We start from the raw sequence: 22,455 nt of genomic DNA on the forward strand, positions 1-22,455 counted from the left end.
TCAGGGGTCCGTGATGCGGCCTCCTTTCCCTGAGTTCCTGCAGTGTTTGACGTGTGCACCCTTTTCCTCTCTGAGATGTTGCCTGATTGTCCCAGGTGTCCTGGCCTAGACTCGGTCACAATGGCCTGCTGGTGAGTCATGGCTCTGCTGACTTCGTACCTGTTGTGCTTAGAGAAGCCACTTAGCCTTTTTAAGCCCCAAATTCCTTACTTGTTAAATAAGGCTAACGATAATAATACCAAACCTGTAGTGTGGTGGTGAGTTTTAAATGAGATTTTTGCTTATAAAGCTTTTAGAATATAGCAAAGGCCAGACACTCTCAGAAACAGGTGCTTCAGTGTCAAATTTTTAATGCATGTGTATAACATACCTATGTACTTAGCGAGGTTCTCTGGACAGGGCTTTTCCTCCCTTGTTCTTTGTTGTTGTTGTTTTTGTTTTTTTAATCATCAACATTTTCCAGATAGTAGTGTGCCCCTGGTGGGTCCTAAATGAGGGATCACAGAGGGTTAGGGGTAGAAGTTCTTGTACCAGGTGAGGGGCAGAATTATAAATAAGGTTTCTAGGAGAGGGCTTGCAACCACTGTTAGTAGATGTGTAATGGAATGCATCCACTTGCAAGGCTTTGATGGGACTGGATATAACGGCAGCTTCTGTGGACCCTGCAGATGTAGGTAAATCATCTGCCTGCAAGGAGCCCAGGACAGACCCACAGTTGAGTAATCATGTGGCCCTGCATGCGGTCACAGAGGACTGGGGGCTCCAAGCCAAGTCCATGGAGGTCATTTGAACTGGATCTTTTCCTTCTCCTTAGCTTCCACTCTGCCCCCACCTCACCCCACCCCTTTTTTTACTCTGATTATAAGGGAGGTTATTAGTGTGATTTTTACTCTGATTATATTACTCTAGTTACACGCTCCCTGTAGAGATGAGAGGGGGGGAAGAGGCATTCCTAGTAGGGGGAGAGTAAGCAGGTGGAATATATCGTCTGCTACATACCTTTGGTGGCATGTGTCAGAAGCCATGAACATTTGAGAGAATTTGTTCTCAAGGAACAAATAGAGATGTAGGTTAGGTTTTCCATTTAAACACCTAACAAATGTTAGCTCATGTATTGTCCTAACAAGGCTGTGAGGGGTGTACTGGTTACCCCGTTATACAGTGAGGGACTGGAGGCAAAGTCGCATAAGCTGCCCACAGTTGCACAGCTAGTAAGTAGGGGGGTCAGGGCTCAGATTTAGGCCCGAGGGCTCTGAGTCTTTGCTCCTAGCACCGTTTACACTACAATTCTCTAAAGAGGGAACTAATACAAAAAGGGCAGCCACAGATGTACAGCTTGACTGGAAATGGGAGCATTGGAGAGTAAAACGATGTATCATTTTTACTCATCAACTTGGCAAAAATGTAAAAGATTACTAATATCCCTGTGTGAAGCTTGGGGAGATCGACTGCTTCTCTGTGCCTGAAGTGCATGTGTAGTGGTAGAACCTTACTAAAGAGCAGCTTATCAACGTGGATTAAAATACAGAATTCCTGACCCTTCCACCCAGCAGTACCCCTGACGTGGGATCCTAGAAAAATGCACTTGTGCAGGAAGAAGCGTGGGAGAGATGTAAGAGTGAAAGCTACGAAACAAAGGAAGTTAACTTGAACCCTATTTCTGATATCACATCATTTCATCTACAAATGTGCATGTTTCTAAAAGTCAAGAGGGAGGAGGCAGCCAGGGGCGTGGAATCCTGGCTGCTGTTCCAGGCTGGCCCACCAGCCTTCCCCGTGTGTCCTCCTCCCCTTTGCCAAGATCTGTTCCATCAGGCCCAGCCTGCGCCTGGCCCCACTGAGCTGTGCCCTGTCCCGCACAGGGCCTCTGGGACTAGAGGGGGCAGGCAGCAGCTCAGAGCCTTCCTGTTCAACGTGGAAATCAAGGCCCTCTTTACTTGGGGGTTGAGGGTGGTCCATAGTTCACAGGAATAACACTACACTAAGCTATAGTATAAAGTAAGAAAAAAAAAAGCAAATTGCAGAAAACATACTGTGATTCCATTTATGTTACAAAACAAAAAGAAATACTGAGGAGGGCACCTGTTGGGGTGAGCACTGGGTATTGTATAGAAACCAATTTGATAATAAATTTCATATTAAAAAACAAAACAAAACAAAAAGAAAGATAGGAATACTTGTCAGACCAGTGAAGTAGTTACCTGCATATAGAGTTGAGTAAGATTAAAGGTTAGAAAGAGACGGGGGCGTGTTCTGCTTTGTTTGAAATTTTTAGAATGAGAATATGTTTTACTTGTATAACTTACAAGAGGCCAAGGCTGGCACCATTTGAACAACAATATATAAATAATGATAGTTTTAATTGGTAATCCACAGAATAAAATATGGGTCCATAATGATATGGATGGATGGATGAATGGATGGATGGATGGGAAGGGAGTGCATTTTCCTATAGAAGAATTCTGGTTAATAAATGTAGAAAAAAAGAGGAAAACGGAAAATCACCATTAGGCCAACTCCACAGTAATTATTATAGATCCATCAATGGATGCCAAAGTCAGTAGGGGAACATTTGAGGAAAAAACTAGGTGTTTGTCTAGTCTCAAGTATCTTCCCCAAGGTATTTATTAATTACAAAAAGGAAAATAGTAACTTACTGTAAAGAAACCCAGCAGACACTACCACAGTCAGATGATAAGGTCAACATCATCAGCAACAAGACAGACAGACATCACATACCCCTGATATGATGCACTGAGAAAGTGCGTCACTTTGATGGTGGTCTTCCAAAAATGCGTAACCTCCGCCTAATCATGAGAAAATGCAAGACTAACCAAGGTGGCAACACATTCTGCAAAGTAACTGACCAGGGCTTCAGTGATAGCGAGTTTGTGGAAGATATGGAAAGACTGCGGAACTGTCACAGATTGGCAGGGACTAGGGAGACAGGACAACTAAATGCAACATGTGGTCCCTGATTCTACCCTGGAACACAGGACGTAAGTGGAAACACCAGTGAAATTCACATTAGGTCTGTAGTTTTGTTAACAGTCTTATGTGAGTGTTCCTTTCCTGGTTTGATAATGTATGATGTTAGGTGCAGCTGGGTAAAGGGTAAACAGAATTCTGTGCTATTTTTACAAACTTTCAGAAAATTAAAATAATCTCAGAATAAATATTCTGTTCAACTTTTTGTCTTTATAGATCTACCTCTTTTGGACATTTCACAAATTGCAGGCTTTTATGACTAGCTTCTTAACGTTGGCATGTTTCCAGTGTTCACCCATGTTGTAGCACATATCAGTACTTTATGCATCTTTGTTGCCGTATAATGGTCCACTGTATGGCTGTAACACACTTATCCATTCATCAGTTGATAGGCATTTGGATTGCTATGAACATGATGTACTGTTTTGGTGTGGACATGAGCATCCGTTTTCTCTGGGGTATATATCTAGGAGTGGGATTGCCGGGTCAGAGGGTAATAACTCTGTTGAGCCTTTAAGGAATTGCCAGGCTGTTTTCCAAAACACCTGTTCCATTTTACATTCCCACCAGCAGGGTCCAAGGGTTTTCTCCACATGCTCACCACTACTCATTATCTGTATTTCAGCCGTCCTAGTGGGTGTGAACTGGTACCTCGTCGCAGTTTTGATTTACATTTCCCTGATGGCTAATGATGTTGACTATCCCAGGAGTCATTTTTAACATCCACTGCCTTCGGGCCAGCGGTCCCTTCTGAGATTTCCCAGATGTGTGCAGGTCTGGTGCCCTTCTTCTTTTGAGATCACTGTGCCTAAACACTTACAAGCACGGATGCTATCCCAGAAGCTTGGGGAGTGGGTGGTATTGGGTCCTTAGGGCTCCTGAGCTATAGTCCTTTTCAAGAGTCAGAGTCAAGGTGTGGGGGACTAGAGAGTCTGTGTCCTTATATCAGTCATCTTGTTCATTCGGAAGACTTCAGCGGTCCTCTGGCATGACACCTTGTTCCTCTCACTGTCCCCAGGAGGCCCTGATGGTTCTTGTGACTCCAGCTTCAGCAGCAGCATCAGCGTCTTCACACCAGCCAGGTAAGTGGTTTGTTCCAGCCAGAAGCGTTTGTAGAAAGCAAGTGGCCTGGGTCTGTCCTGGGTGCAGCAAATTGCAGTAAAGACCCGAGGCAAACTCTCCTTAGGGGGCACAGTGGGTGCTTGATGAAGGGATCTGAAGAACACTGAGCAAACCCAAATCCCCCTAGTTCTGATGGACAGGTAGCCTTGTCCCCAAGGACAAAGATAAGAGGCTGTTGGAGATCAGTAAACACAGGTTGTAAACGTAGAACCAGTGCATGGTAGCTACAGGGAGACACGCACAGACACCTTTGCCCAGAACCTTTTTGCCTGTCGGGATAACGTGGGGCTGACAAGACTGACAAGGAGAAGGCTGTTCCAGAGTCCAAGAGAGCATAGGCTATGGGCCACAGGAGCCGTCCTCTCCCAGGCGCCGGGTCAGCTGTCATAGTGCAGCCTTCCACATGGGGGCAGAGCAGGCCAAGCAGCAAGATCATTGCTTGCAGTTCCCTACATACTGTATTCTGGGTGATGACATCCACTGGAGAGGGAATTATCACCGTTTTGTCCCTTTCCACCTCCCCTGGACTTGCCCCATGTCACTTTGTCTTTGGGTAGAATTAGCACCTGTGGGGCTGCAATGGATGGCATTCTTCTATAAGGGGTTTCTTCCCTCTCACCCCGACACTGAACCTGGACCCTGGGGAAGGGGTCACTCATGATGAGAAAATATGCACTCAACCCCCAGGAGGCTCTCTTCTCCCTGGACCTTTAGAATCTTTCCTCCTTTTGTATCATTTTTTCACTTATTCTTATTTCTAAGACCCTGTGGGCATTTTCAAAGTATGTGAGTACTGATTATAAACGTGGACTGCTCCTGGGGCCTCTTCTAATCATTTGAGCAAGGCAGTAAACATTCATTCATTCATTCATCCTGTTAGTTGTCACATACTCCAGAGTACCTGCCAGGCTTCAGCCCTACAGGTTCCAAGGTAAAGATGTGACCCCTGAGTGTGGTCCCCAAGCTTGAAGTTCTCTAGTGGGGAAACAGAAGCAGGGCATGATTTCTGTGACAGGCGACTCAGAGGGTGCTGGGGGCGTGCCATGGTGCCCGAGCTGAAGCTCACTGGAATAGTGGCTGACAAGGGTGGTCACTCACTGGGTGCTTCCTGGCCCGGTTGTGCCAAATACTTTGTGTCACGTCATTGGATCTTGCTGATGTTTCAATCCCATGGGGTCATTAGTAGTATTAATTCCTTTTAGGGCTGAGGAGGGACTGGAGACCTGGGGGCTGCTGTGTAAAGAAAGAATTAGGAGGGTCGGTCGAATGCAAACCACCTCGGGGGCCACAGCTTCTTTCCCGTGGGAGGAGATGGAGGCTCAGCCTCAAGAAGTGGCAGAACGTGGAGAAAGTTGGAGAGACTTTTTCTTATCTGTTTTGAAGGATGACTTGACCAGATTTGCTGATGCATGTGATAGAATGAGAGGAGAGACTGAGGGAAAGAATAACTTCTAGATTCGGGGCTTCAGCCAACTCAGGATATCCTGGCATTTCCCACGCTGGGGTGGAAGGAGGCACACAGGTGTGTGAGTGGGCCAGTCATGGGCTGTGTGCCCCAGGGAGGTTAAGGAGGCAGCTTTGGATCCTGGATTCTGGAGCTGGGGGAGAGATCCGGAGGGAGGTGCTGGGAGATGTGTCCTCCAGAGGGACCAGCTCTTGTTCTGAATGCTATGGGAGCCTGCCTGTAAGTGGCAGTGTCTGGTGCAGACCTGTGACTCGGAAGGCCCTCTGGCAGCTCCAGGGGGGATGAGTGAGGGAGGGGCAAAAGTGGCAGCAGAGAAGCCTGTTGCAGACTTGTCACCGTTGCTTAGGCCACAGGGTATTGTCCTGCTCCAGGGGAGTGGCAGTGGGAGGTGGAGAAAGGTCTAGGAGGAGGCAGAGGTCAGACATCACTGACTAACCATGGCGGGCGGGCATGACTCTCGTTGCCTCGCTTGGGAGGCAGGGGCGCCATTTGCTGGAGCGGCTCTAAAGGCTGAGGCTGGGAACTGCCTCATTGGAACCAGATTTTGTTTTAGACCTGTCATTCAGGAGCCCATGCCAGATCCTACCCTTTTAAAATTAAAAAACCAAGAGCAAATCATCTCGTGCTTTCTTTATCCCACAAATGGCTCTTTCCTCGTGGCAGCTACCAGTCTGAGTCAGTAGCTGTGCCAGAGAGGGGGGCGACCTTCAGAGTCATGAAACCTGAGCCAGGTGCCTAGGCCCTGGGCCCCCCACTCGTTGGAGATGGCAGCTGAAGACAGTAGGGTAGGGGCAGTCTTCCTCCAGTAGGTGCTGCCAGAGGGGCACTGAGCTCAGACAAGAAGGCAACTTCCAGGATCGCCAAGAAACAAAAACCCACCCTATGACTGTCCAGACACACTGCCTGCCCTCATCTGTCATGAATCCTCTGTGTAATGAAGTCCGACCGCCTGGGCACACATCCTGACTCTGTGTCCCTGGGCAAGCAGCTTAACCGCTCCCTGCCTCGGTTTCCTCATCTTTAAACTGGGTGCGATGACAGTGCCTACCTCCTAGGGGTGTGGAGCTTGTATGAATTGAATATGTAAAGAGAACAGAATGGTGCCCAGCTCAGAGAAAGCCCTTTACGCATTTTAGCTACAATTATTATTACAAGAACCTCATGATTATCCCCATTTTATGAATGAGGAAACAGGCCCAGAGAGGTGAACTTCTGGTCCACAGTCACTCAGCCAGGTTGGAATTAGTGGCCAGGTTGGAGTTCAGGCTAGGCCTGTCTGACTCCCAAGGCCACTGGTGTGGCCTTTATTGGTTGCACTGGGAGAGTCCCAGAAGCCCACCCGACAGGGGAGCCCCGGACAGGTTACTACGTGCACAGGCTTCCACTCCAATGCCTGGGGCTTTGCCAAGGACTGTGGTGTCATCATTGAGTTTCGGTATAGGTCACTGGCTACATAAAGGCAAACAGAAAGATCTGGAATTCCGTGCTTCCCAACTTCTAGCATCTGGAGATTGAAAAAAAGTTGTAAAGACACTTTATTTAAAAAATGTGGAATTCAGAAACAATTTTTTTATTTACTTTCTTTCTAATTTGATTAGAGATGTAACATATGAGTACCATAAAAAGTTAGACATTACAGGGACGCCTAGGTGGCTCAGTCAGTTAAGCTTCCAATCTTGATTTCCACTCACAGGCTCAGGGTTCATGGGTTCGAGCCCTGTGTTGGGCTCTTTGCTGACAAAGTGAAGGCTGCTTGGGATTCTCTCTCTCCCTCTCTCTCTCCCTTCTCCCCCACCAAAATAAAAATAAACATGAAAAAAAAAAAAACATTAGACATTACAGAAATGAAGTGTTGCCTCCCAGAGAGAACCCCTGGAATTAATCATTATTTATTGGTAGAATCAGAAGTATTGTTTAATAAATCGCTATTTTATTTATTTTTTGTTGTTAAATTTTTTTAATGTTTATTTTTGAGAGAGAGACAGAGCACAAGCAGGGGAGGGGCAGAGAGAGAGAGGGAGACACAGAATCTGAAGCAGGTTCCAGGCTCTGAGCTGTTAACACAGATCCCGATGCGGGGCTCAAACCCACAAACCACAAGATCGCTACCCAGGTCGAAGGTGGAGTCAACTGACTGAGCTCCCCAGGTGTCCCATTAAATCGCTATTTTAATAGCTACAGTAGTGCCATGCACTTGGAAAATGTCATACACATACGTGTAAGACATTAGTTATGAGATGCTTTATGAGAATGCTCAGTGGAAGTGGGGTTTTGCAGACACCTTGAAATAACTCAGAAGCCCCCAGGAGCGACTAGTCTAGACTTTTTGGACCCGATGCAGAAATGTATTTTAAACTGTGAGTGAGCTCCCATCTGCTCTCCGGGTAAGGTAACCCAGGGCAGAGGATACTCTATCTCGGACTCAGGAGCTGAGCACACCATGCAGCCTGCCGTCTCTAGGAAGGGCCTGGGTTCCCACAGACTTCTGGCTCCCCACGGAGCATGTGTGGAGCCCAGCACACAGCAGCTAGCCCTGCCCAGCGGAGCAGCTGAGAGCTGCCTCCTCCACAGCTAGTAGAATCTTTCCCAGGCACTAAGATCAGTCTCCCTGGTGCCCTGGGTGCCCCTGCTTCCCATGAGCCTCACCTCCAGCCAGCCAAGGGAAGTGAGACCCAGGGAGAGTGTCTCCGGCTAAGGGAATAAGTTTTCAACTGATGGCCGCATGGCCTTGGACGGGTTCCATACTGTCTCATCTGTGCATCGCAGGATTGAGTTACTTGAACCATGACGTCCCGTTCAGCCATGGTGTTCTTGGTGGGTTGAAGCTGACACCTGCCTCACCAGCAATCTGAAGGTGCCCGTGTCTGGGGAGGTTTGCCATAGCCAACTTTTGCTGTGGGGAAAGTTGGAGAATGTTAGTGCACAGAATGCTGCCAGTTCTTGGGCACTGGCTCCACGAAATCCTTCATTTTATGGCCTTGACACAGTGCCATCTGGGGGAGATGCCACCATGGGCTGGCCCTTGATTTGTCCCTCAGTAGAGACATTGAACTGGCTGGAAGCATCTTGGGACTACAGTGAATCAAGGAGCCCATCTGGCCCAGGGACCATCTAGTATCTTGGAGCCCTTATTTGGGCCACTTGGATTTGGAATGCCCACACACACAGCAGCACCAGGCTTTCCCAGTCTCCTCTCCCGCCCCACGTAGAGACTTTGCCTGTCGTGCTGATAGGAAAATATATTGAACGGTCTCTGCGACCCCTCTCTCTCCCTCCAGTACGCAGGGCTGCCAGGTCTGACCGGGCCAGTCCACATAAGGGCTGCCATTCAGCTGCCCCTGCCAGGGGACAGTTTGAAATGGACTCTCCTGAGCCTGGCCCATTAGGAGGCAGTGCCATGTAGTAGAGGAGGCCACTCTAGGCTCGGACTGCTCACATTCAAGTTGTGAGCTCCACCCCTTCCCGATCGGGTAACCTCTGGGCCTGATCTGCAGGGTGGAGTCGGAGCAGCTGGGCTTGGCACTACCTTCCTCCCACTGGCAGCTTAGGCCACAGCCATTGCTGGCCACTACGGCCCTGACTGCCCCCAGGGGAGTGAAAACAAGGCCTTGCTCCCCGGGGGACCATTTCAGCTAAGAAAGTGGTGCTGGCCTGCCAGGCATAGAGTCCCAGCACCCTGGCCCCATGTGGGAGCTGGAATGTCCTGCTGTGGAAAGGGACTCACTGTGGACCGAGGGCTCACCAGGTCAGGATGCAGAGGCAGAATCAGGCAGTTGCCATTCATTCCTCACAGCCTCCTGAGCTCCCACTCTGTTAAGGCCTTGGGGTGTAGGTAGGCTTCTGGAGCTTCTCCAGCTTCTCAAGGAAAAGAGCTATAATAGCATGCTGGAAGGAGCCAGGTAGGAGGCCAGGAGGACAGGGGAAAGAAGGACTTGGCGATAAGAGAGTAAGTCCTGGTCATCAGCAGGAGGAGAGGGAGTTTCTAGGAAGTTTTCAGAGAAGAAAGGAAAATGCTCGGGGAGCCCTGGGATAGATTGCTAGCCCAACACCGTAGTGCCGTGTTGTCCGTGGCAATAGCCAGAGTCACGGGGCCGCTGGGCACGTGCAGTGTGGCTAGTGTGAACAGAGGTGTGCTGTCAGGGTGAAATGCACGCTGGATTTCAAAGACTTAGAACACCAAAAAGAATATGAAGTATCCTATGAGTGGTGTGTATATTGTTTTTTATGTTGGCTTCATGTTAAAATGATATTGTTGGGGTATGTTATATTCATTAAAATATGTCATTAAAATTTTACCTGGTTCTTTTTATTTTTGAGTATAGGACTCAAAAATGTAAAATTCCATATGTGGCTCACATTACGTTTCTATCAGACAGTGAGAGAGAAAGTGATGAAGAGATTGGGAGCTTGTGTTTGCCACCCTGAACTTGTCTGTCTGTGCCTTAGTTTCCCTGTCTGTCTTAGGCTAGCAAAGAACCTAGGTGTTTAGGTGTTGGCAAAAGACCCCAGAACTTCCAGCCACATGACTCCCGTGGAATTAGTGGCATCCCCGCCCAGAGGCTCAGGACTGCTGGGCTCTGTCATCACATGCCCAGCCCGTCTAGCGACCCGAGGATAGAAGTACCCACTCTCACCCCTAAACGAGCACCATGGGGAATCATCAAACCATATTAAACAGCAGTTCTGTTTAGCAGTTACAGAACTGAGAATGGGTCCCTTTAGGAATTCACATCAAATGAGCTTCAGAGAGGCTGCGGGCAAATTAGGAAAGCACTGGCATCAAGTTCCTGCTGCCAATGAATAATTGAGCAGCCTAGAAATGCCACGCGAGACCGTTTTCTACAGACAGGCAACTGAACTGCCTGACCTGGGTCCTCAGGACCCAGGTCCTTACTGGAGAAATATTCTTTGTTTGCCTGGTGAAAACTCTATCTGCTCTTAAAGGGTGTTTTCAGGGCTTTCCCCTGGACTCGTTGGATCCATTGGTTTTGTCTTATCAACAAAGGGTTTGGACTGAATGCCCTGAGGATGCTGAATGGCTTTTCATCCCTGAGGTCTGCTGGGGCCCAGCTTGGTGATCTCAAAGAGGTGTTCTCCAGTACAAGCTAGGCCGGTGCTGGGGAGGTGGGTAGGCAGCCAGCAGACTGGCCCTCTTCCACCAACTCCAGCCTTGGAGAAGGAGGGTTGAGGCCACGGGGTGAAACTAGCCTCCACCAGCCACGTGGAGGGGGTGTGCCGTCTGCCCGCTCCTGGCCACCGCACCCAGGAAAGTGCAGCATGTGTGTGGTTCTGACTGCGAAGCCAGAGTGTCACTGCAGCTGAGCGGAAGGGGCTATAGCAAGCTTCAACTAAGCTCTCCTCCCGGTCTCACCCACAGCACGGACAGGGCCCCAGTCACCCTCCACCTTGACGGGATCGTGCAGGTCCTGAACTGCCACCTCAGCGACATGGCCATCGGGATGATGACCAGGATCGCCGTCCTGAAGTGGCTCTACCACCTCTATATCAAGACTCCCCGGAAGGTGAGTCCCTGGGCCCATCAGCCTGATAGGCCCTTCGAACCTGGGGGCTGCTTCTGGGTCTATCTCAGTTTTCTGGGGCCTCCCCATGCTTGGTAGGGTTCTGGTCGCTGCAGTTCTAGAAAATCCCTGGCAAGTAGAGGAGTGAAAGATGCTTGAGGAGCACTGGGGGTGTGGGGGAGGTCCATGCAGTGCAGTGGGACCCTGTCCACGCTGAGCTCAGTGGTGGAGCCAGGGTGGGGGAAGCTCACGGATTTCCCGGCTTCTCTGCTTTCCAGATGTTCCGGCACACAGACAGCCTCTTCCCCATCCTGCTTCAGACGTTGTCGGATGAATCTGACGAGGTAGGTCACCCCCTTCCTTCTGTCATGGCTGCCTAAGTCATTTGAGTGCCGGATGGGATCTGGTAGCTGAGAGGTGCTTGTTTTGTTGTCCTCTTAAATCAGCACCCGAAAAGTTGCTCTCTTCTTACCTGGTAAGGTGCATCGCTTACAGGGAAAGCTGTGTTTAATGCTCTTGGCTTTGGGAACAAGGACGTCTTCTTCCAGCCCTTCTGAGGAGCACTGGGTCAGTGTATCAGCGAGGACATTGGCCTCAGGGGGAAACTGGCTCGGCTCCAGAAGGGCTGGGCGGGTGGGGTGTGGTGGTGGGCAGCTCGGCTGGGTTGAGTCCCCAAAGCAAGATCTGGCCCCGCGTAGCTGCCTGACCACGAGCAAGTGGCTTGTCTGGTTCCTTCTCTGCTCAGTGGGGCAGTAATTCGGAAGATGCTAAGTGCTGGGCCAGGCAATGCTGGCCGCTCTGTGAGTTCTTGTTGTGTTCTGTTCATTGCAGCCAGCCTCCATTCTGACCTCTGGCTTGAAATTGGCCCTTTAAGACTTGCTTTGTCAGGGTCACCAAGAGCAGAAGGGAGAGGCTAGCCCAGAGAAAGTGAGAGACAGCTGGGCCCTGCGTCTCTTAGCCCTCTGGGGGGCGGCCCCCGTCCCCACCCCATTCTCGGCAGCGTTCCATCCTTTGCTGTCAGGCTAAGGTAATGCTTTTTCAAGACTCCCCTGCCTCCCAGCCTAGGGGCAGGATTGCTCGCGGGTGTTGCCCTTGGCCAGGGTGACATCCCTTCCCTTCACCTATACCAGCTCTAGGCCGCCTGTCCGATGCTGGCAGGCTGTACCTTGACTGGTCCCTCTCCTTCCCTCTTCTGGGCTCTGGGCAGCTGTGGGCCTTAGGCAAAGCTGTGTGCCCCATGAGGCAGTGGGCACGTGAATCCACAAATCTGCCCATTGGGAATATGGGAGTGGACAAGAGCTGGGGGCCAGGGGAGAAGGAGAGCGACATTGCTTACAACCTCCTATGCGTGAGGCGCCTGAGCCTAGTAGCAGGCTGTGTGTGGCCTAGGATAGTTTTCCTGCAGCCTGAGTTTGCTTTCTTGAACCTGAGCTGAAAAGAGATCAGATGGGCTGGTGCCTGCCTCTCCATTTCCAGAAGCTATCAAAACAGATGGTCTGGGAATCTGCCCTTGACCCCTCCTGCTCGCCTCGTTCACATGCACACGTGCCCTCTCTTTCCCTTTCCTTCAGCACCCACTTCGGCAGGGGGCCCAGGAGGACGTGGCCTGATTCTGCCTGAGTTGGGGGTGACTAAGGGCACTTGGCACAGCCCTCGTTTCAATACAAAAAGAAAGAGAAGAACTTTCTGATTGGTTCCTTCCCTAGGACTTCGCTGGAAGCAGCTGAGTCTTCAATCCTTTAAATTGAGTTGTTTAATCCCATCCAGCTCTCTCTGCTTGTGATTGGTTTTTGTGTGCGTATGCGTTTACAGGGAGCCGGCGGAGATGCAGTCCATTAAACAGCTCTGTTCAGGTTGCGGCTGTGGAAACTCGATTTGCTGAAGTGCCAAATGTTGTCAGAGCTTTGGGGCACATCTTGTGGGCCTCTGCTGGGAAAGGATTGCAGCTGCTCTTGGGGACAGTTGTGGGGCTGGAGGGGGGCTGTTGTCGTAACAGGAGCCGAGACTCCCTGCCTTCCTCTCTCTAGGGGAGGGAGTTGGGGACCAGGATAATCAGTGCTGAGTCCTGATTCTGCCCTATCCTGGTTCTTCACCAGATCACATTCCTAAGTGTCCCCTGACCAGTCTCTTTGGCAACCTTGAGGGCATACTGTGTCCTTGGCATTGGAAATACAGCCACAGACAACACAAAGTCCCCCTTTTCCTGGAGCTTCCTTTCTAGGATATCTAGAAATCTCTCTGTGGTAGGTTTTCCCAGTATTTCCAAACACAGCCCTGAACTCAAATCGGAGCTCCCTGGGGTGTAAGACCCTGAAAGCCCATTCAGTCAAATCAGACCACAGCCAGACTGGTGGGGAGAGGCGCCTTCCTATTGACGGCTTCACAGAGCCTCCTTCGAACTTAGCCACGTTACATCCAGCCCGGGGCCTCAAGGCACAGGTTTGCCCATCATCTTGGGTGATAGGTAGTAATAGCTTGTATGAAGTCATTGCTGTGCCCGGAACTGTGCTAGACCCTTGCCTTGTAGTATCGGGCGAACCCTCGACAATTCTGTGGGGAAGAACTGGTATCATTTCCATTTTGCAGTTGAGAATACCCAGACTGAAGGAGGTAAAATAACTCACACGCAGCTAGGGAGTGATGAGGCCAAACTCAAAACCAGATCTGTTTGACTCCAAAGCCCCTTCTCTTAATCGCTTAACCGTCATACCTGTGTTCCACCAAGTGTGTTCCCAGCTACCCACATCAGAACCAGACAGGACATGGGGAGCTTGTGTGTAGTTGTATTGTCATCCCCATTTCTGGCCACCTTCTCCTGTTCCACAGGTTCTTGAGAAAGTTCTCAATGTGCTGTGGAGAGGGGTGGATATCTGTAAAAGCTTCAGCCTCCAGACCCTTTGTCCCATTTTCTTACTGATTTGTGGAAGCTCTTTGTATATTGGGGACATTCAGTTTGTCATCTGTGTTGCGAATATTTTTCTCTCCCAGTGTAATTGTGATAAACTCACATTCTCCTCACCTTTGGTGAGAGCCAGTGGCCTCAAGGAACAGAGTGTACCTGGGTGTTACTAATGCAAGAGCTGGGTGCAGGGAGGGACAGAGGCTCAGAGACCTAGCCCTGCCCCACCACCATGTTCCATAGTCCCATTGGCCTGTGGCCTTGCTGGGTGTCTCACCTGCCATTGCTTCTCAGTTCTACTCCAACGCTAACTTGGTAGTCCATGCCCTTCCGGCATCCTCACTTGTGTCTGCTTTTCCATGACTCAGGATAAGTGGCTGTTTCCTCAGTACCAGTGCAAGTGCCTGGTCCTTGCACCCTTTGTCTGAAGATCCCTTTGGTCAGAAGGAACTTGCAGGTGTCAAATTAATATTCTTGGCACCAGAGTAGCAATCCCCCCATTAGCTAGAGATCCAATTACATGTTTTTAAGTGAAAATGCGACCCTGATTTCAACAGTGTGGAATATAGGGTGCATGCCCTTCAGAGAGCCCTGCTGGACGCCGTTAGGGAGGTGGGCGTGCTTCTTCTGCCCAGAAGATGCCAGTTGTCGGCTGCCTCCTAAGCCTGCAGCTGCCTGAGTGAGCTCCACCCATGAGTACCAGAGGACAATAGCTCCTCCTCTCAATGTCCCTGAAGGTGTGGCTGGTCCAGGAGGGGCCTCAGGACCACCCTGATTCCCCATCCCAGCCCCAAGCACACTACTTCCCAGCCTGCATTCAGAATCCTCAGGGTGTAATGGGTATGTGTTATACATCTGTCCAAACCCTTAGAATAGACAGCACCAGGAGCAAGTCCTAAGGTAAACTATGGACTTTGAGTGACATCGATGTGTTGATGCAGGTTCACAGATTATAATAAATGTACCGCTGTGGTGGGGAATGTCCATTTGGTGGAGGTTGTGTTGGGGCGAGGGCAGGGGTATGTGGGAAATCTCTGTACCTTCTGCTTGATATTACCATGGACCTAGAACTTTGTAAAAAATAAAATCTACTTAGAACAAAAACACACAGCTTTAAAAAAGAAATCTCAGTCTTAGAAGAGAGGAAGGGTGGCTGGTAGTACCCCTGAGAGAACATAGCACCCCAGACAACTGGCCGCCAGACCTGATCTTAGCTTCTGGCTCTCACCCTCTTCACCAGGGACCTTAGAGTCTCTGGCCTGCAAAATGGGGCACGTGATGTCCACACTTGCCTTGTAGAGTGTTGTTGAACGAGACAACGTAAACCTCCCGACCAGATCCTGGCCCGTCGTAACTCCGTTTGTCATTACAGGTGCTTTAGCCAGAAATTATCATTTCACTGCCTTGAACTCTCCCACCCAGAAGCAGGGTTTTTCCCCGTTTCCATAAGTCATTTTGCAAAGCCTCCGGGCCTTTTTTGTAGGGCTTCTTCATTAAGAAGTTTATTTTCAGTATTTTAAGTTTCATTGTGATAAATTGAGTGGCATCCCTTGCCGGTAACATTTTCCCCCCAGGTGATATTGCAGCCTGCACTGGCTTAGGGATCAGGCGGTCCAAGAGGGTGGCCCTGGCTCACCACTTCATAGCTGGTTAACACTGAGCTTGAGCAGATGACCTGGCCTCCCTGAACCCCAGTTTGCTTATCTGAAAACCGAGAATAATTGTAGAAGCACCCTTCCAGGTTTGGATTCCCAGGATGAAATGAGGTCATGGGTGTAGAATACCCAACACACGTGAACACGTGGTAAATTTTAGCTCCTGATGCTGGTAATCATTTCTGTACAAAAATGGTAAAGATACAGGTGGAAATAGGGAAGATAGGCTCTGTTTTTTCTCCATATCCTTCCTGCCCCCGCTTCAGCAGCAAAAGCCAGAACAGAAGCTGGTTTCTGTCCTCTGTTTCCCTGCCTGTCTTTAGGACCACACAGGTCCTGTGCAGATGGCCAAGTGGGTGGGCCTCACTGGGGGCTCTGGGGCTCGATGTTCGTCTTGAGGTCATAGAAAAACCAAGGGGAAGGCAATGGTCAGTGACACCGACGCCCCTTTCTATAACTTCTCCCTTTCCCACCCCCCTCCCTCAGCAACCCCTGCACCCCTGAGGTGGAGCTGTCTGCCCAGGTCAGTGGGCTGTGTTCCCAGCATCACAGGTGGAAGGGAGGAGCTGGCTGCCTGGCTCCAGGGAAGAGAGGAGAAATGGCATCATCGGCAGAGGGCCTGCCTCGGGACTTCCGGCTGCCACAGCCTCTTTCGGAAGCAGGCCTCAGAGTCCATGGAGATCCAGAAGGGCACACCCCACTGGGGCCTCTGGAGGCACCTTCCCTGGAGTCTTCCCACCTCTTGGAGCTGAGGTGTCCTTAACACTTAAGAGCAGAGGTTATCAACCCAGGAGAGATACCCCCAGCTGCTCCCCTAGGCTCAGAGTAACCATGAAGAGAAATTGCTGAGGGGAGTTTATGGCTCGTGTGATGTGGCTGACATAAAAACAGAAAAAAAAGAATGAGAATCACCTTTCTCAAAAACTTGGAAGGTAGGACTGTGAGGATGTTGTTCCTGGCAATGGCAGTTTCTTGCTCAGGAGCCCATTCACCTCGTGAGGCATGTGGCCATGTCTTAGGAGGCTGGGGTAGCAGGGATGGTTATAAGGATTGATTTGGGGACATCTCACAAACGTACACAGGAGAGCTATGATGTACTGTGGTCCGGGGCTGCTAGGGCCTTCCCTGTCCTCAACCCCATAGCACATCTCAGGAGTGTCCACACCCATGGGGCAGGGAGCCCTGGGGCTGCTCTAGGCTTTGCTGCGTCCTGAGGGGATGCGGGCCATCAGCTTTTCTGTTTGGGTCAATCCACCACACGTCCAGGTGTTCATTGCCTCACCAGCCGCAGGCTCACTGGGGAACAGACATGCCGGCTTTGAGGGATGATTAGCCTTAGGGGAGATGGGAGAGGATTTCATTTGTTTGCATGGTCCAGGTCCCAGGAGAAATGGAGCAGGAGAACTGGAGAGGTTCTCAGGTCTCAAAAGAGAGAGCTCACTGGGGCTGAGCTAAGTTGCCCGATAGGGAGACAGGTCACGGCTCGCATGAGAGCTGAGTGGGTAGCTCTGGGGTTGTCCTGCAGCAAGGCCGCGGGTGCCGCCACTCCTGACTGTCACGGAGCCCTGTCCCTGGAGCAGAGTAGAGTGAGGCTGCCCTTGGCCTCCTCTGTCCCAGGGGCAGTGGCCCTGTCATCCCATCCTGTCCCTTCTGCATCCCTCATCCCATGTGGTCCCTGTAAATGCTTCCTCAGCCTTTTCTTTCCCAGGGACTCTTGTCACTTTGGTCTGGTGGGTTGGCCAGCTGGGCCCAAGGGCTCATTACCACTTTAAAGGGATTTAGTTAGTGACAACAGGGCCTTCCATGTCAGGGTCTCACCCAGACGGAGGCCCCAGACTGAGAGCATCCCCATGGGTTCCTCTTCTTACAGTCCCAAGTGACCAGGGCTGTGTTCTTCTGTCCCGACGCAAGGGTGCTGCTAGTAAAATTGGCCATCTCTGTGTCTGCCACAGAAATGGGGACTTCTGCTTCATTGGAGCCCCTTCATCTTAGGGCAGCTCAGAGAGGTGATGACAGCCCATCCAGTACCCCCCGCCACTGGCTGCCTTCAGAATCCACAGTGGGTACTGGGCTCAGACCCCTCCCACATCTGTGGGAGGAGACTGGGAGCAGGAGAGGGCAGAAGGCTGAGTTCATGGGTCATATGTGCTGTTCAGAGTACATCGTTTCTCTTCTCCTGACAAGTTTGCCTGGCACTCTTGGAGTTGTTTTCATTATACCAGTTTTGACTTAAGAGGACCTCCAAGGGTAAGGAAGATAACTTCTCCAAGGTCATACCACCAGGAGCCAGACGTTGGGTCCATCTGATTCTGGAACATCCAAAAGCACATAAGGGCTGACCTCACTGCAGGATAGGGGTCCTCCCAGGATGGAGGCACTGCTTCATTGAGGCCGGCCCCCCTCCCCTCATCAGTTGTGAGTGCACCTTCTCTCTGAGCATTGAACCTTGACCTGCCCCGTTGGGCCACTCACCCTCCCAGGGCATATGCAGAAGGAGTGGGGCTGGTAGCCGGCAGAGAGCAGTGTAGGAAGGGGCCCGGGGAGCAACAAGAGGGTGGCCTCTGCCCCACACTGTCCTGCTCTCTGTGGGACCCAGCAAGTCCACGACACCCCTTCACCTCCTGTTTTCTGCCATCAGACACAGTTGGCCTGGTCTGTGTTCGTCCCATCCAGCTCTGATGCTGTGTGGTCCTGACCCTGCTCCCTGGAATACTAAAATGGCCCGCTCAGAGTAGACCGTCTTCCATAAGAATGGGGTTTGTTCCTCTTCCTGAGATCCCTGCCTCAGTGTTTGTTTCAGCCCAGTTCTCATTCCATCCACTCTCCAAAACAAACAAAAACAACTCCTTCACCCCCTCCTCTGTCCCCAAGATTCCTTTACAGTCAGGTCACGCCATCAGGTCAGACACAAGCCAGGAAAACGAGGGGCACAATGTTGGGGGCCCAGAACTCTTGCCGAGAGTCCCCCACCCACACCCGGGGAGGTCAGCTGGGGCCCTTGCCTGCTGTAGCTCCCCTGGAGGCCATGCCGAGGACACAGGCACTTGTCCACATGGCTGTCCCTGCGGCTGATGCTGCAGCCTCATTTGGGGGCTCCTGAGAGTGAGAGGAGGGAGGGCCAAGCAGGGAGAAGGCAGCAGGGGAAGAGCCCTGGATTCCACTCACAGTCTCCAGGGACAGCCAACCAGGACCCACCGCCCAGACGAGGCACCGGTGGTCAACACCAGAAGTCCTGGGAGGATCTGGTCTTCGGATAGGAGTCCTGGCAGCAAATCATTGCCAGGGAGGAGAGAGGACTGGCTTAGTGATGGTTCCTATTGCACCTGGTGAGGAGGCCTTGGGTAAAGGGGCACCCAGACAACCACAGCTGGCCTGGCAGCATTCCACTCTTGGGAAGGCGGCTGTGGGTGCTCAGAGAGTCTTTAGTATTTTTCTCTGGACTTCTTCCCCTGATGTGCGGATGAGGACCCAAAACTGGCACAGTATCGGGTTGACATGGGTGGGGCTGGGGGCTTGCTGCCTGGTACACCTAGGCTCCTGGTGAAGGCAGATGTTGGACTGGGAAGGTTGGCTTCCCCAGTGGAAGGTCCAGCAGTATCGGAGAGAGTCCACCAAGGGCAGCCAGTTGGGGACTGCCTTCCCCTGCGACAGGATTGGGAGCTCTTGCTAAGCCAAGCTGCAGGGCTGAGTGGCCTGCAGGGGTGAGCACACTGCCTGGCCCTGGGCCTGACTGACTACCCTCAGCCCATCTCCCCTTGAACTCAGGAAGTGATCAGTAATCTTACCTAGAAAGGCTAAAGTCCAATAACCCAGACATTAGCCCCACAGTGAGCCCATCCAGACAAGAGCTGCTGTCAGAATCCTCTGGAGCTTTTTAAAAATCCAGCTGCTTAGGCCTCAGCCTGGACCCCCTGAATTGTGCTCTCAGTTTGGGCCTCATTGCCTGGGTTCTGGTATTTTCCATTCACTTGCTGCCTGCCAGACCCTGCGCTGGATGGACATCTTTGAGTGGGCATGACCTTAGCGTATCTCCATAGCAAACCTTCCAGGGTAGGTTCTGTTGTGTCCCCCACTTCACTGAAGTGGAAACTGAGACTCAGAGAAGTGAAGTAACTTCGTCAAGACCTCGGCTTCCTGAAGCCTTGTCTGTCACACACCACCCCTCCTATCTGCACATCAAAGAGGTCCCCATCGGCGTCATTATGATGTTCTTTGCACGCCGACTCTCCCATAGCCCTTGTCCCACTTTGGGAGGACGGAGACTGTGTCCAGCACATAGTGTGTGCTCAGAAACATTTTCTGAGAAGGTGAACAAATAGGAGGGGCAGTGGATGGCGAGCTGAACCCCTCTGGCCTGCCCCACCCTGCCGGGCCCTGACCCTGCCAGAGCAGACCTGCCTCCTCAGGGCAGGGTGCATGTAGCTGGCAGGTACACTGGGGTGAAGCGGAGGCCTGGAGGAGGGTAGGAGACGGCCCTGTGCCGCTCTCCCGGTTGCCATGGACCGGTGCCCGGAGACAGCTGGCCCCTCGGCTCATCACCTGGTAACCGAGCACTGACGGTGTGTGTGTGCTGCTCCTGCGCTGTCTGGAGCACAGCAGGCCCTTCCTCGGCCTCTGGCTCACTCTCAGGGAGAATGTAGGACTCTGAGAGTGCACCCCACCCCGGGCAGGGGCCTGGCATGATGCAGGCAAGCGATGGCTGGCATCACCAGGAGGGAGACCGGGGGTGAGGGGACGCACGGGGGGACTTGGGGACTGGCCTCCATATTGCCTTATCCAGGCTGGCTTTTCTCTTCTCCTCAACTCTGAGGGATGGAGGCTGGAATGGTTTTAAGCTGCCAGGACACACACTGTGCTGTCACTGTTAGTGGGATTTAACAGTGAGCACCGGTTGCTGGTCTTTCGCATGTATGGCACAGAACTAGGCACTTAGGGAAGGATCTCAGAGTTTATTAAAAATAAAAGAAGGGGTGCCTGGGTGGCTAAGTCCATTAAGTGTCCGATTTCGGCTCAGGTCATGATCTCGCAGTTTATGAGTTTGAGCCCCCATGGGTCTGTCTGTAGTCAGTACAGAGCCTGCTTCGGTTCCTCTGTCCCCCTCTCTCTCTGTCCCTCCCACGTCTGCATTTGTGCTCTCTCTCTCCCTCTCTCTCTCAAAAATAAGCATTTTTAAAAAATAAAAGAAGAAAAAAAGAAAGTAGCCTTGATCCCTGTAAACGTGCATTCAAAGTCAGGCAAAAAACAAGTTATAATCCTTTTTTTTAATTGTTTTTGCTCAAGTACGACCTGAAAGGTTCTTAATCAGAGTGGTTTTCTCAATGGGAAATAAAATAGATCTGAGCCTAGGCAATCCTTCGCTCCCGCCCCCAAATCTAAATTTTTGGCAGGGCTTTCCTTGCCATTGCTGAAGAGGGCTGAGGGACCCGCCCCCCAGGAGATGCTGGGCTTGGCCTTCTCTGACCCCGTTGTAGCCAAAAGCTTTTCTGGGAATACCACCCCTTTCCCAGGCCTGGCCAGGGCCTGATTGCCGACTTCTACAGTTCAGATTTACTCTGTGTCCAGAGCAGGAGCCTCCACTCTGGTGCCGGATGCTGTGTGTGCCTTCTCCCAGAGCTCCATTGGTTTACTGCTCTGGGGCCCACGGGAGGCCCTGTGCCTTCCTCACCACCCTAAGGGGATGCTTCCTGGGGACAGCGACCTGGTTTCCGAGGGTCAGTTCCCCAGCTGATGCCACGAGCCGCGGGAGCCACTCTGTATGTGATCAGGGACTCAAGAGGCCTGCCGCACTGGGCCTATACCACTTGTGAAGGAAGTGGACAGGCTTCTGTGTGGCGAGAAGCAAAGGGCCCCAAGGCTCTGTGGATGCCTGGCCATGGTGCCTCTGCACTTAATTTCAGCTCCACTTCCCAAGAACAAGGAGCAGCCCAACCTGACCCAGATCTCAGGCACAGCCCTGTGGCCCCATTGCTCCCAGCAGAGGCATCAGATAGCCTTGGCAGTGGCCCACACAGTCCAGGCCTTAGCCTCCAGGGCTTTTAGCCTGAACTCACCTCTCTTGCCAGGACCTAGTTGTGTCTCTTGGAAACACTCTTGCAGCTTCCTTCTGGCTAGGACCAGAGAGGGCCCAGCTTGGGGATTTCCTTCCCTCCTTATGGGGCTGGAACGCTGAGCCAGTTGACATCTGGGGCCTAATCAGCTGACTAGGGACCTAGCCAAACTTTTGACAAAAGTTTCTTGGAGATAAGTGGGTAGAGTGAAGCGAGAGGCCTCTCTGTCCATCCTCTTGGCAGAAGCTATTCAGAACGATCCATCTTCCATTTCCTGCCTGGCGCTGCTGGTCAGCAAGTATTTATTCAACATCTGCTGAGTGCCTCGCCCTGGGACTTCATGTTCAGGAGCCTCAGTAGGAGGCAAAGACAGACCCCCAGCCTAGGGAGTTGGCCTTGTAAAACTCTGGGTCTCCAGCTGTTCCCAGGGTGGTAAAGGAGAAGCCAGGAACAGAACCAGCCGATGGGGGCGGGGGGGTGGGGGGGGGGTTGGTGTGAAGAGAGAGAGAGAGAGGAGGGAGAGAGAAGGGAGACTCCCTCTGCGACGGGTTTTCCAGGGCTGCTCTGTGGACAAGGTGTTGGGAGAGGGAGCATCTGGACAGAGGAATAAAAGAAGGGAGGGAAACCAGCACTGCCCTAGAGACCCTAGAGAGTCTGTCCTCAGCCTGCCTGAGTTTTGGGTTGTGACAGCCTGCAATGGCCCCATCCAGATGGTGACTTCCCTCCCACGCTGAAATATGCCCTTTGCTGGCATCAAGTC

The 22,455-nt window shown here is 51.6% G+C and overlaps 1 protein-coding gene across 2 annotated transcripts in view; it reads left to right on the plus strand.

Moving 5' to 3' along the window:
- Window positions 1-22,455, plus strand: part of VAC14 (VAC14 component of PIKFYVE complex) — a 102,428-nt gene that overhangs the window by 20,496 nt on the left and 59,477 nt on the right. For both annotated transcript variants that reach the window (XM_043599624.1, XM_043599623.1), the window contains exons 10-12: window positions 4,007-4,070; window positions 10,953-11,097; window positions 11,373-11,438. In XM_043599624.1, coding sequence (XP_043455559.1) covers window positions 4,007-4,070; window positions 10,953-11,097; window positions 11,373-11,438 — 275 coding nt within the window. The remainder of the gene's footprint in view (window positions 1-4,006; window positions 4,071-10,952; window positions 11,098-11,372; window positions 11,439-22,455) is intronic.

Source organism: Prionailurus bengalensis, chromosome E2 (assembly GCF_016509475.1).
Source record: "Prionailurus bengalensis isolate Pbe53 chromosome E2, Fcat_Pben_1.1_paternal_pri, whole genome shotgun sequence".
Taxonomy (NCBI): domain Eukaryota; kingdom Metazoa; phylum Chordata; class Mammalia; order Carnivora; family Felidae; genus Prionailurus; species Prionailurus bengalensis.